Source organism: Rattus norvegicus, chromosome 19 (genome assembly GCF_036323735.1).
Source record: "Rattus norvegicus strain BN/NHsdMcwi chromosome 19, GRCr8, whole genome shotgun sequence".
Lineage (NCBI taxonomy): Eukaryota > Metazoa > Chordata > Mammalia > Rodentia > Muridae > Rattus > Rattus norvegicus.
In genome coordinates, this window is record NC_086037.1 from 42,118,164 (window position 1) to 42,135,024 (window position 16,861).

The window sequence follows — 16,861 nt, forward strand, 5'->3', positions numbered from 1 at the left end:
ATAGTGAAATACCACATTATACCACATTCATGTATGAAGATTTTATGTATCAGCTAGAAAATATAAACTTAACTAACACACCCGAGTTATATAAATGCTAAAAAATAAGTTAACATAAACTAGGGGGAGTGGGGACTAGAAAGTCTTTACTGTGCATCTTACAAGTCCTTGGAAGAGGGGACTTGAACTACACAGTTTTATATCTTGTAATATTTTTTTTCTTTTTTCTTTTTTTTTTCGGAGCTGGGGACCGAACCCAGGGCCTTGCGCTTGCTAGGCAAGCGCTCTACCGCTGAGCTAAATCCTCAGCCCCGTAATATTTTTGTATCAATTAATAAACAGCACTGACTGACAGCAGCAGCAACAAAACAATCTTGCGGGGACTTTCGCCTGGAGCAGTGGCTGTCACTCTTGGCTGTCAATCTTAGCATCATCCCAGGGCTCTCCTCATGCCACACTGATCATATCGGGATCGCTGTGGACGGCTCTGGGGAGCAACAACTTTCAACTTCGCCGCTGATTCCAGTTTGCAAACAGCGGGAAGAGAGTGATGGAAACCAAGATCTTATTCCGGAGGGTCCAATGGTAGAACTTGACGCCGAGGAGGGGAGTGGCCTTCTAAGGGCACAGCCAACTTGAGGTAGAGCGGCAAATGAAAACGGAGTTTCCTGGGCATGGCTGCTGTTTTGTATTAATTTCCCAGATACCGAACTACGTAGTGAGAAAGGGGAACAGCACAGCTATAGCTGGATGGCCCTATCAGTCACTGCTTTAAATTCTCCACCTCCTGTGACTCGTATCAGCAGCCAAAATACCCAGTCCCGCAGCCACGCGATGCCGTTAAGCTGGGATGAGACTGCTCAACATCATTGCCAGCGTCACCACCAATAACCGAAACACGGCTTTATTCCTCCAACCAGGGCACCTGAAGCGCTCACTAACAGGCTACAGGACAAAACAGACACGCCAGAGGCCTGCTCTGCAGCCAAACTTGGAAAGCCTTTGACTCACAGAACCATTGTGGAACGAGCTGAGTTACATCTGGAGGTTCCATCGAGGTCAGGGGGGAGGCAAAAACTACCACAGAAAACTACGGGATATCGAAGAAATTTCAAAACATACCATTAACATTTTAAAATCTGCAAATACATATATTTGCGTAACACACACAGACATACACACAATACATTCTTAATTTGGATAAAAAATATCATGAAGTGAGTAAAAAACCAGAGTCGGAGCTGGAGGGATAAGTCGGCAGTTAAGAGCACTTGTCACTCTTCTAGAGGACCTAAGATTAACTTGACAGCACCCACACGGTGGCTTACAACCGTCCATAAGTCTAGTTCAAGGGCCTTTGTCTGCAGGCACCAGGCACACACATGGTGCAGCAAAAACACTCATAGACACAAAACTAGGTGGATAGTTTTTATCTTCCTCTGACTTTTAAAATATTCAAGATTTTCAAACGTTTTTATTCGGCCCTGAAATCACATTGAAGGCAAGATTTATACTAATTTTTATCTGAAGCAAAGAAAATGACTGATGTGTCTGTGGAACGCATTAAATAATATGTCTACATTTTCTTCCTTAGCCCCGGAGAGCAAATAATACATATACATACTACATTTGTATGTGTGCATGTGTAGATGTGTGTGTCACTTCCTTTTGTATCATTGTGACAAAGCATCATGAGGAAGGCAACTTAGAGAAGGGAGGGTTTATTTGGGGCTTAGCACCCCAGAGGCAGAGGAGTCAACCACTGTGTAATAGTGAGGCAGCGGGGACTCGCAGTGTGTAATAGTGAAGCAGCGGGGACTCGCAGTGTGTAATAGTGAGGCAGCGGAGACTCGTCAGTGTGTAATAGTGAGGCAGCGGGGATTCCCCAGTGTGTAATAGTGAGGCAGCGGGGACTCGGCAGTGTGTAATAGTGAGGCAGCGGGGACTCGCAGTGAGTAATAGTGAGGCAGCGGGGACTCGCAGTGTGTAATAGTGAGGCAGCGGGGACTCGTGTGTAATAGTGAGGCAGCGGGGACTCCCCAGTGTGTAATAGTGAGGCAGCGGGGACTCGCAGTGTGTAATAGTGAGGCAGCGGGGACTCGCAGTGTGTAATAGTGAGGCAGCGGGGACTCGGCAGTGTGTAATAGTGAGGCAGCGGGGACTCCCCAGTGTGTAATAGTGAGGCAGCGGGGACTCGCAGTGAGTAATAGTGAGGCAGCGGGGACTCGCAGTGTGTAATAGTGAGGCAGCGGGGACTCGTGTGTAATAGTGAGGCAGCGGGGACTCCCCAGTGTGTAATAGTGAGGCAGCGGGGACTCGTGTGTAATAGTGAGGCAGCGGGGACTCGGCAGTGTGAAATAGTGAGGCAGCGGGGACTCGGCCAGTGTGTAATAGTGAGGCAGCGGGGACTCGCAGTGAGTAATAGTGAGGCAGCGGGGACTCGCAGTGTGTAATAGTGAGGCAGCGGGGACTCGGCAGTGTGTAATAGTGAGGCAGCGGGGACTCCCCAGTGTGTAATAGTGAGGCAGCGGGGACTCGCAGTGAGTAATAGTGAGGCAGCGGGGACTCGCAGTGTGTAATAGTGAGGCAGCGGGGACTCGTGTGTAATAGTGAGGCAGCGGGGACTCCCCAGTGTGTAATAGTGAGGCAGCGGGGACTCGTGTGTAATAGTGAGGCAGCGGGGACTCGGCAGTGTGAAATAGTGAGGCAGCGGGGACTCGGCCAGTGTGTAATAGTGAGGCAGCGGGGACTCGCAGTGAGTAATAGTGAGGCAGCGGGGACTCGCAGTGTGTAATAGTGAGGCAGCGGGGACTCGCAGTGTGTAATAGTGAGGCAGCGGGGACTCGTGTGTAATAGTGAGGCAGCGGGGACTCGGCCAGTGTGTAATAGTGAGGCAGCGGGGACTCGCAGTGTGTAATAGTGAGGCAGCGGGGACTCGTGTGTAATAGTGAGGCAGCGGGGACTCGCAGTGTGTAATAGTGAGGCAGCGGGGACTCGGCAGTGTGTAATAGTGAGGCAGCGGGGACTCGCAGTGTGTAATAGTGAGGCAGCGGGAACTCGGCAGTGTGTAATAGTGAGGCAGCGGGGACTCGGCCAGTGTGTAATAGTGAGGCAGCGGGGACTCGCAGTGAGTAATAGTGAGGCAGCGGGGACTCGTGTGTAATAGTGAGGCAGCGGGGACTCGCAGTGTGTAATAGTGAGGCAGCCGGGACTCGGCAGTGTGTAATAGTGAGGCAGCGGGGACTCGTGTGTAATAGTGAGGCAGCGGGGACTCGTGTGTAATAGTGAGGCAGCGGGGACTCGGCCAGTATGTAATAGTGAGGCAGCGGGGACTCGCAGTGAGTAATATTGAGGCAGCGGGGACTCGTGTGTAATAGTGAGGCAGCGGGGACTCGCAGTGTGTAATAATAGTGAGGCAGCGGGGACTCGCAGTGTGTAATAGTGAGGCAGCGGGGACTCGCAGTGTGTAATAGTGAGGCAGCCGGGACTCGGCAGTGTGTAATAGTGAGGCAGCGGGGACTCGTGTGTAATAGTGAGGCAGCGGGGACTCGTGTGTAATAGTGAGGCAGCGGGGACTCGGCCAGTATGTAATAGTGAGGCAGCGGGGACTCGCAGTGAGTAATATTGAGGCAGCGGGGACTCGTGTGTAATAGTGAGGCAGCGGGGACTCGCAGTGTGTAATAATAGTGAGGCAGCGGGGACTCGCAGTGTGTAATAGTGAGGCAGCGGGGACTCGGCCAGTGTGTAATAGTGAGGCAGCGGGGACTCGGCCAGTGTGTAATAGTGAGGCAGCGGGGACTCGCAGTGTGTAATAGTGAGGCAGCGGGGACTCGCAGTGTGTAATAGTGAGGCAGCGGGGACTCGTGTGTAATAGTGAGGCAGCGGGGACTCGCAGTGTGTAATAGTGAGGCAGCGGGGACTCGCAGTGTGTAATAGTGAGGCAGCGGGGACTCGTGTGTAATAGTGAGGCAGCGGGGACTCGTGTGTAATAGTGAGGCAGCGGGGACTCGTGTGTAATAGTGAGGCAGCGGGGACTCGTGTGTAATAGTGAGGCAGCGGGGACTCGTGTGTAATAGTGAGGCAGCGGGGACTCCCCAGTGTGTAATAGTGAGGCAGCGGGGACTCGCAGTGTGTAATAGTGAGGCAGCGGGGACTCGTGTGTAATAGTGAGGCAGCGGGGACTCGTGTGTAATAGTGAGGCAGCGGGGACTCGGCCAGTGTGTAATAGTGAGGCAGCGGGGACTCGCAGTGTGTAATAGTGAGGCAGCGGGGACTCGGCAGTGAGTAATAGTGAGGCAGCGGGGACTCGCAGTGTGTAATAGTGAGGCAGCGGGGACTCGCAGTGTGTAATAGTGAGGCAGCGGGGACTCGCAGTGTGTAATAGTGAGGCAGCGGGGACTCGTGTGTAATAGTGAGGCAGCGGGGACTCGGCCAGTGTGTAATAGTGAGGCAGCGGGGACTCGCAGTGTGTAATAGTGAGGCAGCGGGGACTCGCAGTGTGTAATAGTGAGGCAGCGGGGACTGGGCCAGTGAGCGGAGCACCAAATCAGTCAGGCACTGCAGCAGGAATCCCTGGCCGCAGCATCTCCAACAGCAAACAGCAAGCCAAAGCAGCATACTGGAAGGGGCGCATGGCTTGTGAAACTGCAAAACCCACTCCCAGTGACGCACTTCCTCCAGCAAGGCCACACCTCCTCAACGTACTTAAGCAGTGTCACCAACCGAGTATCGAGTATTCAGATGCCCCAAAATATGTGAGAGACCTCTTTCAAACCATTACAACGTATAAACGAATAATTTTACCTTTTACTTTTACCTTTGTTTTCTTTTTGGTTCTTCAAGATTTCCCTGGGTATCCCTAGCTGTCCTGGAACTCTCTCTCCCTGTTGACCAGGACGGCCTTAAAATCAGAGATCTGCCTGCCTCTGCCTTCAAGCGACAGGCTGCCACCCCCACCCAGCACTCGATTTTAAATTTTTTAACCTTCCTTTCTATTAACTGAGCGCGGGTGCTCCATCTGCGGGTATGTGTGTAGACCACACGTAGTACCATGGAGTCAGAAGAGGGCACTGGATGCCCGGGGACTGAGTAGGAATCAACCCTGGGTCCTCTAGAAGCACAACCGATGCTCCTGACCACTAGGCCACCTCTTCCGGCCTCATGTTGTTTTTAATTTTTCACTTTTCAAGTTTTCAAAAGAAGCAGGGGAATTTTTAAATCTTCCACATGGAAACTGCTGCTTGCTGGTTCTAACAAACAGTATGATGAAACTCTGGTTCTCTGAAAAGTAAGTGTGTATTTGGCATATGTATTTCATTTAAAACATTTAAAAGACTAGCATATATATATATATATATATATATTCATCAGGCTGAATGACAATAAACAGTGCACATACTTAACTGCAGACACTTTTGATGTCTTATGTTCCTCAGTGTGTCCCCAGCCTGCCTTTTTCCTCAGATGAAAACTGAACCAGGAACCTCCTTTTATTTTACAAAATGGATACACATCTGTGGTAGGAGTCTCACGTGAAAGCCTAACGGACTGCATGCGTATGAGCCAAAGGATGAGAGAATGGGAGTTTAATGTCAGAATTAGGTTTTCCTGTGAAATTAGGATCACCTTATAATATAATCCGTCTTTCTGGTCTCTAGGCTACTTAGCTATTTACTGAGCACTGTCTGTGTGTTGAGGGCTCTTCAAGCCTTGAGGAACTTAACCATAAACAAAGAAAGGCCTAGAAGCCTTGCTTTCACGGGGCTTAGGTTCTGTCAGATGATGGTGAACAGGTCAATGACGGTAAGATGAAAGGTGTTCTAAGGGTGAGAAACAGCGGCTGGCTGCTGCTGTTCTCACTGGAGAGAGCAGGGGTGAGTCTGTGTTGAGGTCCCGCTAGGGAACCGAGCTGAAGGGGCAGCTAGCTCTGGGGCATCAGCAAAAGATGAATATTCTAGAAACTTGCCCTATAAATGAAGGGCAAAACATCTTTTTCTGTCCCCCTACCTGCTGGGTCACTTGGAATTACATTTCTGATGTTGATGTGGTCAGTTTGTAATGGTCTGATAGCCAGATGAACCACTTCTGTAGGAAATAGGGAGCAGAAAAAACAAAAGGGGGACAGAAGTAGTGCGTGCACGCGTGCCTGTGTGTGTGTGTGTTTGTAGTGTGTGCGCGCACACACATATGCACACACACACTGACACTGACAGTCTGCCTAAAACCCCTCTTTGCTTTGTCCACAGTGCATCAGTGAATGGTGCAGGTAATGACTTTCAAAAGCTACAACTGAGACATACCAAGTTGATTGGTTAAAAATGGAGGATTCCCTAGGGACCTACTTCTGAATATGAGCGCCTATTGCCACGCCCTAACATAGGCACTTTACACACTGTCCCAGAAGTCATACATACACGCAGTACAATATTATTTTTAAATTTAAAAATCCCCATTGTTATTAAATATATGTTCACACCTTGTATATAAAGGTGTCAAGCACACCAGAAGGAGAGTTCTTGCTTCCTGATAAATGGGCTTTGTACACAGCACTGTGCATTGTGAGGGGACCCAGAGAAGCAAACCTTATGTACAGGGATTAATTCATCATTTGAAACAATGAGGAAAAATAATTTTCTTTTATTGTAGGAAAACTAAGAATTCGAGCTTCGAGATGACTCAATGTGGGAAGGCGCTTGCTGCCATGCCTGGGGCCTGAGTTCATCGTGTGCCACATGGAGGGAGAGAGCATCTCCCCAGAAAGTTGCCCCCTCTAACCTCCGCACAAGACATGGCATGTGCACTCCCACACACATATACACACCTACACACAATCAACAAAGAGCGGAGGAAGGAGGGAGTAAGATTAGATCTAACCACGATTGCTACTAATTTGATGGCACTATAGGAAGCACATTTATCTAATCACATCCAAGTTTAAAATAAGAGCCCATGTATCCCCAACCCATTAAAAGGGTGCCATTTAACACAACAGTCATAACTAGAGCTTGGAACAACCCTGCCTTGTCATTTGACTTCTTTCTTGGGGTTTTGGGTTACAGTAAACTATCAAGGCTTGAGATCCTCTAAAGACTTGAATTTCACCTTAGCTAAAGTTTAGCATCTCTCAGCTTAGGAAAGACATGGGGCCCCAGCATCTCTTAGTCACACAGCAATAGTAAGATCCTCCTTAGAGTATATAAAAAGGAAATACCTCTTTGAGGGATAGACTAAAGACTTTCAGTTCTTTACATGCTGCGGGTTCCCAACCAGAACTGTAACAACAATGGCCGAGCTTCTTCCTTTAAAATGAGGAAACTGGCTTCTAAGTCATTAACTCCACACCAGAGGTGTAACCACTACAAAGCTATAAGGATGAGCTCTGCAGGAAAGACGCCAAGCTCTTTTCCTGATCTTTCTAGATTTCATGACCAATAAAACTTTCTTGAGAATTCAGGGGATTTCTAAGGAGAGAGAAGCCTGGAATGGTGACCAAATTCTTACTAGTGATTAGGAAGAAGGGGATAGGAGTTCTTCCAAATCCCTACACATGGATTTCTTTGACTGAAAATGGGTAAACCAGTCATTCAGTTTCTGGAAATGCCTAGGCCACATAAAGTTACACTGCCAAGAATGTTATTTAACACCGCTGATGAATTATGGCCTTTAATAACAGAGGTTGCAATTCCTGGCTATTGGACTGCTGTCTGCCAGGAAAGACAGGGGAGAATTAAGGGTTTAGTGTAAAATAAGCAAGGACATGGAAACCATCCGGGAGGGTGATAGGTGTGTGAACTTAAGACTGAGCATAAAGGACAGAGTTCATGTATGAATCTTAGCAGAAGGCTGAAGTGACGGCACATAGCTAAACAGCAGACCATGTGATCTCAGGCCTGGGAAAACCCTTAAGAAGTTCCTGGTACTCATGGGAGAAAATACAGGGACAAAGAGTGGAGCAGGGACTGAAGAAAAGGTCATCCAGAGACTGCCCCACCTGGGGATCCATCCCATATGCAGCCACCAAACCCGGTCATTATTGCTGATGCCAAGAAGTGTTTGCTGACAGGAGCCTGATACAGCTGTCTCCTGAGAGGCTCTGCCAGAGCCCTACTGATACAGATGAGGATGCTTGCAGCTAACCATTGGACTGAACAAGAGGACCCCAATGGAGGAGTTAGAGAAAAGACTGAAGGAGCTGAAGGGGTTTGTAGCCCCACCAACCAAACCCCACCAGAGCTCCCAGGGATTAAACCACCAATCAATGAGTACCCATGGCCCCAGACACACAGTAACAGAGGATGGCATGGCCCAGCGTCAATAGGAGGGAAAGCCCTTGGTCCTCTGAAGGCTCTATGTCCCACTGCAGGGGAATGCCACGGCATTGAGGTGGGAGTGGGTGGGTGGGTGGGAGTGGGTGGGTGGGTGGGAGTGGGAGCATCCTCACAGAAGCAGGGGGAGGAGGGAGCGGTGTGAGGGGGGGAAGGGAATAACATTTGAAATGTAAATAAATAAAATATCCAGGAAAAATAAAATTTAAAAAAGAAGAAGTTCCTGGTACTGGAACGCAGGGACTGGTAGTTCCACGATGTCCAGGGTCCCTAGTAACAGACCCAATCCAATGCCAGAGAAAGCTTGGCATCTCAAAGAAACCCTTTCCGTTTCTAGACAGTTTTACAGTGCAAACAGTTTGCCTTCTCTGAACCACGTCTGTTTTTTGCAATTTCATCTCCACAGCCCTGGTGGGACCGGGATAACACTGAGGTTGCAAACATGCTCAACTTGGGCCGAGGCTGAGAGCACAAGTGAGTGGAGCTGGCCAGAGGCCATGAAAGATGTTGGGGACTTAGACTGGCCAGAGAACACAGAGCCTATGCTAGCGTCGCCTGCTTCTTGCTAGGGAGGGAGACAGGCACGTGACTGATTGTTCTGATCAGCAAAATTTTAAAATTGAATTTTAGTTGATATATCCTTTATTTTAAAGCACAAAGAATACATTTCTAATAGCTCTTAGAGATCAAGTCATTCAAAATTTACGTTCCTTAAAGAAGAAAACTGCAACCAAGGACAGAAAGTGACCAATCCAGGCCAAAAGATGAGATGGAGTGGAGGAAGAGAGCCTAAATGTAAGGTTCTGTTTCTACTACAGACGAGCTGTTTGACAGTTGGCCATGGGTTTGCCTACAGACTCACTGACATATTGTGAAACAAACACGAACCCTATAGCCTTGCCCTGTGCTCAGTGTCAAGTGACCACTGTCCACAGCCTGTTTTTGCAATAGTTTTTGAGTTGAGAAGGAGCCTAAGAGAATGGATGTAAGCATACATCTGGCTATGAGCATAGATTCCATGGGCAGGCAACCCCCTGCATCTGTGGCTTAGTTCTGTAGCTTAACTCTACAGCTTAGTATCTGTGTGACCAGGTCGTCTGTAGAAATGGAGACGTGTCAGATAGATAGAGGAGCTGTGTCAGCCAGCCAAAGTTAAGTTAAACGCAAAAGTTCTTGGGTTATCCCCTACATGGATTATTTGGTCCACATTAGCCCTACTCTAGGAAAGAGCTATGATATGCTGAAAGACAAGCGTGGGCCTTAATGGGAAATATAAATCAAAACTGCATGGTGGACAATCTAGAGGCAAGAGAGTCCTAAAGATTGATTTCAGCAAAGCAACTGGCTCCTATATGGAGGCCAGGGCAGAAGGAGACTAGCCATTAAAGCAAGGGCCATCAAGGTAGCAGAAACCCATGCAGTAAAGTATTTAGAACACAGGCAGGGCTTCTATGATCTCCTTGCTCCTTCTGAACTTCGAGAAGTGTGTGTGTATCCTCTATCTCCCTCCTATCCAAGACGGCCTGCTGCTTCTGTAGCCTCTCTCCCCTCCCACCTCTCTCAGGAGCCTTGAAAATCCTTCGTAGGCAACTGGAAATGTATCTACCTCTTAGCTATGTACTAGTGATTGATAAACAGAGTGCTAACAACTGAAGCCTTTGAAATGGGGGGGGGGATATCCCTTCTTCTGGATGTAACTTGGATAGAGATAGTTGCACACCTGGGGATTCACCAAAGGTGACATGCATGTCCTCACTCTGGTGACAATGAAGTTCCAGCCTAGAGAAGGCACCAGTGTGATCAGACAGTAATAAGAAACTCCTCAACTATCAGGAGAACCCAACATTTTCATCCCGACACCAGAGGTGGCCAGTGGAAATGGGGTGACTGCTCTGTCTCTAAGCCATGAAAGAATGAATTAAGAGTTCTTTTTCAAGGTCACTAGAGGCTTGGCCAGCCAGGGGATTTGGTGGTTTATTCCATGGTTTCAGTTTGTTGGTGTGTGTCACCCAGTTATGAGTTAACACTGGGGCTGAGGGGACGACCCAGTGGGTCCAGTGTTTGCAAGCATGACGACCTGAGTTCAGATCCTCAGCTACCACTTATCAAAGTTACACCAGAGGGTAGAAGCACGTGGAGCCTAGGGATCGCTAACCAGCCATTCCACCCCAAATAGCAACTCCATGTCCAGTGAGAGATCCTTGCCAAGTGCCAGCTCATACGTAGCTGAGATACAGATATTTGCATACTATCCCGTGAAATTCACACAAGCAGACTTGCATAGGATGCTCAAGCCCTGAGAGGTTGACTAAATTGCTCAAAGTCACAGAGCATGAAAACATCGGAGGTGTACAAAGCAAGTGGTCTCCTCTAAACTCATGCTCTAGTTATCAGGCTGTCTCCAAAGGCCTATAGGACACTGGAGGAAGGCTCTTGGGCTGGCACCAGACCACCTCCAAGAGGCTGCTGCCTTTATATGCATCTAGCTATTCGTGTCAGGGCTTGCACAGGGGAGGCGGTGTTCCTGGACATCCTTTTGCTCTGGTTCATGGATACACTTTCTAGAGGTGCTATACCTCCTACCATTCTAGTGGGGGCCTGCAAATGCAATTATACCCACTTCTCTTGAACAAAAGCCACGTGAATTAAAAGTCTAGGAAAGAACAATGAATGGCTGGTCTAAGGGGGGACAAAATGGAGGGGGGAAGATGACTTGAGAGCATGTTTTGAAGAAGTCACCGTTAAGTCAGGTCCAGCCACACAAGCTTAAAACCCCAGGGCTCTGCAGCTGGTGTGAGCAGATTGCGTGTTTGCAGACGGCCTAGGCTATATAGCAAGACCATGTCTACGAAAAAGTAACTGTCATCAAAATGGAGCTGTAAGGAAGCTTCCACCTCACACTGACCTTGATTAAAAGGTGGTCAGCCATTAGCTCCAATGAGCAGCTTCCGGAACTGACACCTCGAGACTTCCGGAAGTAATCGGAAATGACTTAGACACAAAAGAAATGCCCTCATCTGCTTTCTAGTACTGTGATAAAAAAAAAAAAAAAGACCACTGTCAAAAGCAACCTGGGGAGGATAACATGTTCATCTTATAACTATCAGGTCACAATCCATCACTGAGGGGAAGTAAGGACGGGAATTAAGACATGGAGGCAGAGACCAGAAAGGAAGACTGCCTAGTGTCTCGCTTGGCTGGACCATGTTCTGTATACCTCCCAGGATCATTTGCTCAGACACGGCACTGACCACAACAGGCTGGGTCATTCCATATCAATCATTAACCACAAATATGGCTGATAGACTTGCCTACAGGCCCATCTCATGGGGCGTTCTCTCAGCTGAGGGCCCTTCTTCCTAGATGACCCCAACCTGTGACAATAAGACAAAAACTAACCAGCATGAGGAAGAGATCTGGCAGTTCCTTAAAAGTCACAGAGTGGCCATGTAACCCAGAAATTCTGCTTCTCAATATAAACCTAGGACACCACACACACACACACACACACGAGGCAGCACAAGAATGTACATAGCAACACCATTCGTAAAAACCCCAAAGTAGAAATGACCCAGTTTCCATCCACTGACAATAAATAAAACGTGGAATGCTTTTGGGCAGTAAAAATAAATGAAATAGTAATCGGTGACATTTATTACAACCATGGTGAACACTGGGAAGAGTAGATATGTGAGAAACTAGACCAAATCTACATATTAAAGGTTCCATCTAAACTCCATGAACAAGACACAAACACATAGAGATGAGAGGGAGGAAGGGAGGGGGTTGGGAGGGAGCAGACATGGCAGAAACTCAAAACCATGGATCCAGAAAAAGAAAAATGTAAAAGAAGGAACTTAGGAGAGGGGGAGGGGAGGGGGAGGGGGAGAGGGTGAGGGAGAATTTTTATCTGTCTGGGATATTAGGGCTCTATTACAGCAGATGATGAACACTATAGGTAGGTTCTAGAATTTCAAACCAAAGCCTTCTCTTCCCCAAGAGACCGCCTCCTCAAATCAGGGCACTGATGGAGAGGTGAGGCAATATTAGCTTTTAATTTTCTTCTAAACTCAGGGACTGAATTTTAAAAGGCCACAACCGTGTCCCCTGGTGTCCTGCAACCCAAGCTCATGAAATAACCCTATTCCACTGACATCTAACCTGTATATAGTCTCTTCAGTGGATTCCCAAGTCTGACTCATATTTAATGAGGAGAAAGTTGAGCCTTTGGGTCCTAGAAGGACGTGTAGGACATTGATTGACAGCCAAACTCATATGTTCTCTTTGGTCACACAAAACACAGAACACACATAACACAAAAGGCTCCCCCTCTGACTAATGTGGGATTGTGTCCAAGGCATAGCAGGGAGCTCAAGGCTAACAGCAGACACAACTTTTTTTTTTTTTGACTTGGAGAAATACAACATTAACTTTTAGACTATCACCAAGCCTTTCCTTCTCAGTACACCTTAAGCATCCTTTGTGTAGAAAATCAAATTATAGCTTTCTTCAAGACTGGTGAGCCATTAATTGATCCAGTGTGCCTGCTGTTCTGAAAACAGTTTCTTAGACAGGAACAAATGACAGCTATTAATGCTGTGCACAGAGAAGCTCGGTGTAAGACTCCATGCTCACACACAGAAAAGCATTTAGGAAATCCGTAAATTTCACTAACAACCTTGGTGTTTACAGAACCCAGAATAACTCCTGCATGCCCTACTTCCCACTCCCTGAATCTATATTTCCCATATTAAATGTTAATTGAAAGATACCTTACATGACTCCGATACTCTTCCACAGTGCAAATACCCTTGGAGATCTGGTTTAAGCCCGGGTCCTATAACTCAAGGTCAGAGTACAGGCCTTTCCCTGGGAGAGTGGTTAAGTTCAAGGAAATACAGTAAATGTCTCTAAGGTGCAAGGTCGGAAGTTTTCTAAGAAGGCAATGGCCTCTCTTCATGAAAACCCTGCTGTTTTCTGGCTTATTTTTCATAGGCCTCTGACCTTTTGCCTCCAACCTGTTTTCCAGAAAGTTAACAAACGCCCTTGACTACAACAGCTGGTGTTGGTTACTCTGGGCAAACTGATTGTATATTTCACTAATAGGTGCTATGGATTCTTGAAGGGAGACCTGTCTCTAAAAAAAACATGTCCAGCCAATCTGGATGTTCCGTCCCAGTTCTTTGCTTATTAAAAGCCTGGCTTTTAATTGCAACAATAGTTTTGATTGGACGCCTCTGCCCAGAACAACACTCCAGTCATTTCTCCCACTTCCTGCCTGCAGGAACCTCATCTAGGGGAATGCTGTGAGGAAAAGAAAAGAGCCACCTCTCAGATACCTGTGCAGTAGCTTGCGCTCAAAGAGGCCTGTTTCCCACAACCAGTGGCTTGTGCTAACAAATACGAATAACATAGCCTTGTTACTTCTGTTACTTCTGTCTCCAAAACACTGCTTATAGACTGTCAAATTGGGGCAATAATGTTTATTTTGAGTCCTGGCCCCTGTGATCCCTGACAAAGGTCTTTTCTTCAGTGCATCTCGAAACCCAGGCAGGCAAAAGGCGACCCAGCAGTAGAAAGTAATTCTAACTTTGTGGCTATTCTTGGCTTGTTGGACATTGCAATGGTCCACCCTGCTCTCTGTCAGTCGGTTTCTCTAGATGACAACCCCGGGCAGAGCTGCTACATTGAGCATTATTTAATTATGGTCTCGGCAAGGGGATGGGCTCCTGAGAAGGGCTGAAACCTGACTTTGTGGGAGCAGCTTGCAAGTGGTCAGCGGCAGGCAGGTAACTTGACCTGCCTCTTGATACGGAAAACACTTGCACAAGATATGTATATCTGATACACACAGCCACGCGCAAAGATGAGTTATCAGAACTTCCGGTTCCAAACAGGTGCTGAGACGGGTCGCTAACAAGAACAATTATCCCAGCCCTGTCTCCCAAACCTCACTTCCCAATTTCTCCTGGGAGAAGACACCCCACCACTGTGAACCCTTTCCCGAACCAGACTTTCTGATACTCCCCCCAACATCCTCTCCTGCTTGTAATCTCCTTCCCTGACCCCAAGCGACGCACACCAAAACTTAATAGGTTCATACACAAGAGACCGATCTCTGGTGCTGCACGGACTTCCCAGGCGGAGGTGCCCCGGAGGCGGTGCTAGATCTCCCTAGACGCTTCTCGGGCTCCCCTCCCCCACTTCCGCCAGTTACCCCCCCCCCGGGGGGGGGTTGCTCACCTGCGTGGGGCATGGTGATGGTCTCGTTGGTGTTGGAACCCACGTTGAAGATGACCACGGCGGAGGCGTTCTGCAGAAACGCGTTCCGGATCTTATCCCTGTAGGTGCAGTTGCCCTTGGGGATGAGGGCTATCCAGTGTTTGCCGTGGGCCGGCGCCGCGAACTTGGTGTTGGGGTCGCAAGCCAGGCGGTCGTGGACCGAACTGGCCATGACCACCTCGCCGCGCGCGTCCTGCTTGGGCGAGTGCTCGCCGTATCGCCCGCACTCGCTCTTCTCTGTGTGCAGCTCGGCGCCACCACCACCGCCCGCTACCGCGGCCCCGGACTCGGGCTCCGTATAGGTGATGTTCACGAAGGCGGTGTACCATTCCTCCTTCTCCGCCACGGTGAAGTCCAGGCAGAGCAGATGCACGAAACAAAAGGAAAGCAGCCATGTTGAGAGAGCCAGACTGCGGCACGCTTGGATGAGAGACATTGTCATCTCTCTCCTCCGGGGTCCTCTCCCCGCCCCCTGCGCCCTCCCCACGCTCCGTCCCTCCTTTCTCTGCCCGGGCCAACCCCGGGCCACCGCTCTGGTCGTCCTGTCGCTGCGACTCACTCCCGGGCCCGCGGAGCCCGGGCTGGGACGCGCAGCCGCTGCGGAGACCGGATCCGGGGCGAACGGGAGAAACCCGCCCTGTCCCCTCTCAGCCAACGCGCGGCGCTGGCATCGGGCTTCCCGGGTGATCGCGGCGCGGACGCGAAACGGGTGCCGCGCACTTGCGGGGGAGTCCGACTGCCAGGCGTCCTGCTTCTTTGCCCTGCGTCGCCTTCTCTCATAGAGGTGGAGGGGGTCCTCGGGTTTGGAGGGGGTGGCGGCCCTGGTTGCCGCGGCCGAGCGGGGCGGGGGTGGGTTGCTGGAGATCCCGGGTGCTGGGACTATCGGTCCCACTGCAGTCACGGTGGTCACTCCTGTTACGCGTGGGTTCCCTTGGGCAGTGGGCGCTGCGCTTCTGGCTAGACTAGGTGGCTATGCCTGGGACAGTCACTTGTCGAGGGAGGGGGCGGTACGGGGCGGATGGGATGGGGGAGAGAGTGAGGAGGGGTATAGCGTTGTGTGTGTGTGTGTGTGTGTGTGTGTGTGTGTGTGTGTGTGTGATATGTGTGCGTGCAAGGAGGAGCTTAGTATGATGTCAAAGCTCCTGGGTTCCCCTGGCCACGCTCACTCTTTCTGGGTGTCAGCGACCTCTGCTGGGCCTCAAATTCAGGCTTCGACTAGTTTGGGGCAAGAGATAAAAAAAGACCTTCAGGCCTTTGAAATGGGAACAATTGGGAGAGTCTTAAAAACATCAAAGTGTAGGTACCTCTCTGGAACAGTATTTCCATTTGCTGGAAGATGTGAAGGGGGTTCTCTGGTACTCACTCCAGGTCTGATTGGTCATGAGACCCCTTTCCCCAGACCTGAATATTTAGGATCATGGCTCTCAGAACCCCAGTTTTAAAGCAGGACTTGAATGTTTAAACCACCTTGAATTTAGGAGAGTTTCACGTTTATTAAGTCAGGGCTGGGGTCGTTAGCGATGCACACTTTGCTGCTCTAAGGACCAGTCTGTGGTGGGGGTACAAGTGACTTCTTTCCTCTCCTCTGGAGGCCAACACGTGGCATTAGTTTTCTTAGAAAATGGATCTTTCCTCATACTTTAAGACTCGGAGACATTTTGCCACTGTCTTTAAAATCTATGCCCCGCGATAGAGAAAGCACAGTGTCAGTAGGCTGGGGAGGCGGGGGGGAGGGGGACAGTTTTGGTTACTGTTTTAACGTGTTTTTCAGTCGTGACAGAGATGAAAAGAAGCCGGTGGAGAATAGTTCCCCCAGAGTAGTGTTCTAATAGCGGAATTCGTTAACAATTGGACATCTGGTTGGCTGTTACATTTCCTCGCTAATGTTTTCCATAGCTTCAGAAGCCAATAATATAAAGTTTCCACTAATTTACGTATATACTTATATGATAGTTCTTAACCGTTTATATCATATCTTCCACATGGTTCTCTTTCAAAGAACCAATGCCCAATTCATTAGAAAAAAAAATCCACTTTTCCCCGGGACCTTAACATGTGTACAGTCTGACCATCTACTACAACAGCTTCTCCTTCTCTGGGCAGCCACACAGGCTGGTGGTGGTTGCTGGGAGTGGGGGCTCAGAGAACCCCAGCTGTAAAGAAACTACAAGCAGGCACAAGAGTGACGTAGAAGAATCTGCCTATGCTATTTGATGTGCTGGATTCGTGTGCTTCCCGTTTATTCCACATAGAAA

General features: G+C 48.9%; 1 protein-coding gene across 1 annotated transcript in view; it reads right to left on the bottom strand.

Moving 5' to 3' along the window:
- Nucleotides 1-15,054, bottom strand: part of Rnf150 (ring finger protein 150) — a 220,942-nt gene extending 205,888 nt beyond the window's left edge. Inside the window, exon 1 of the mRNA NM_001191093.1 lies at nucleotides 14,568-15,054. Within this exon, the coding sequence (NP_001178022.1) occupies nucleotides 14,568-15,048 (481 nt within the window). The 5' untranslated portion in view covers nucleotides 15,049-15,054. The remainder of the gene's footprint in view (nucleotides 1-14,567) is intronic.
- Nucleotides 15,055-16,861: the final 1,807 nt, after the last annotated feature.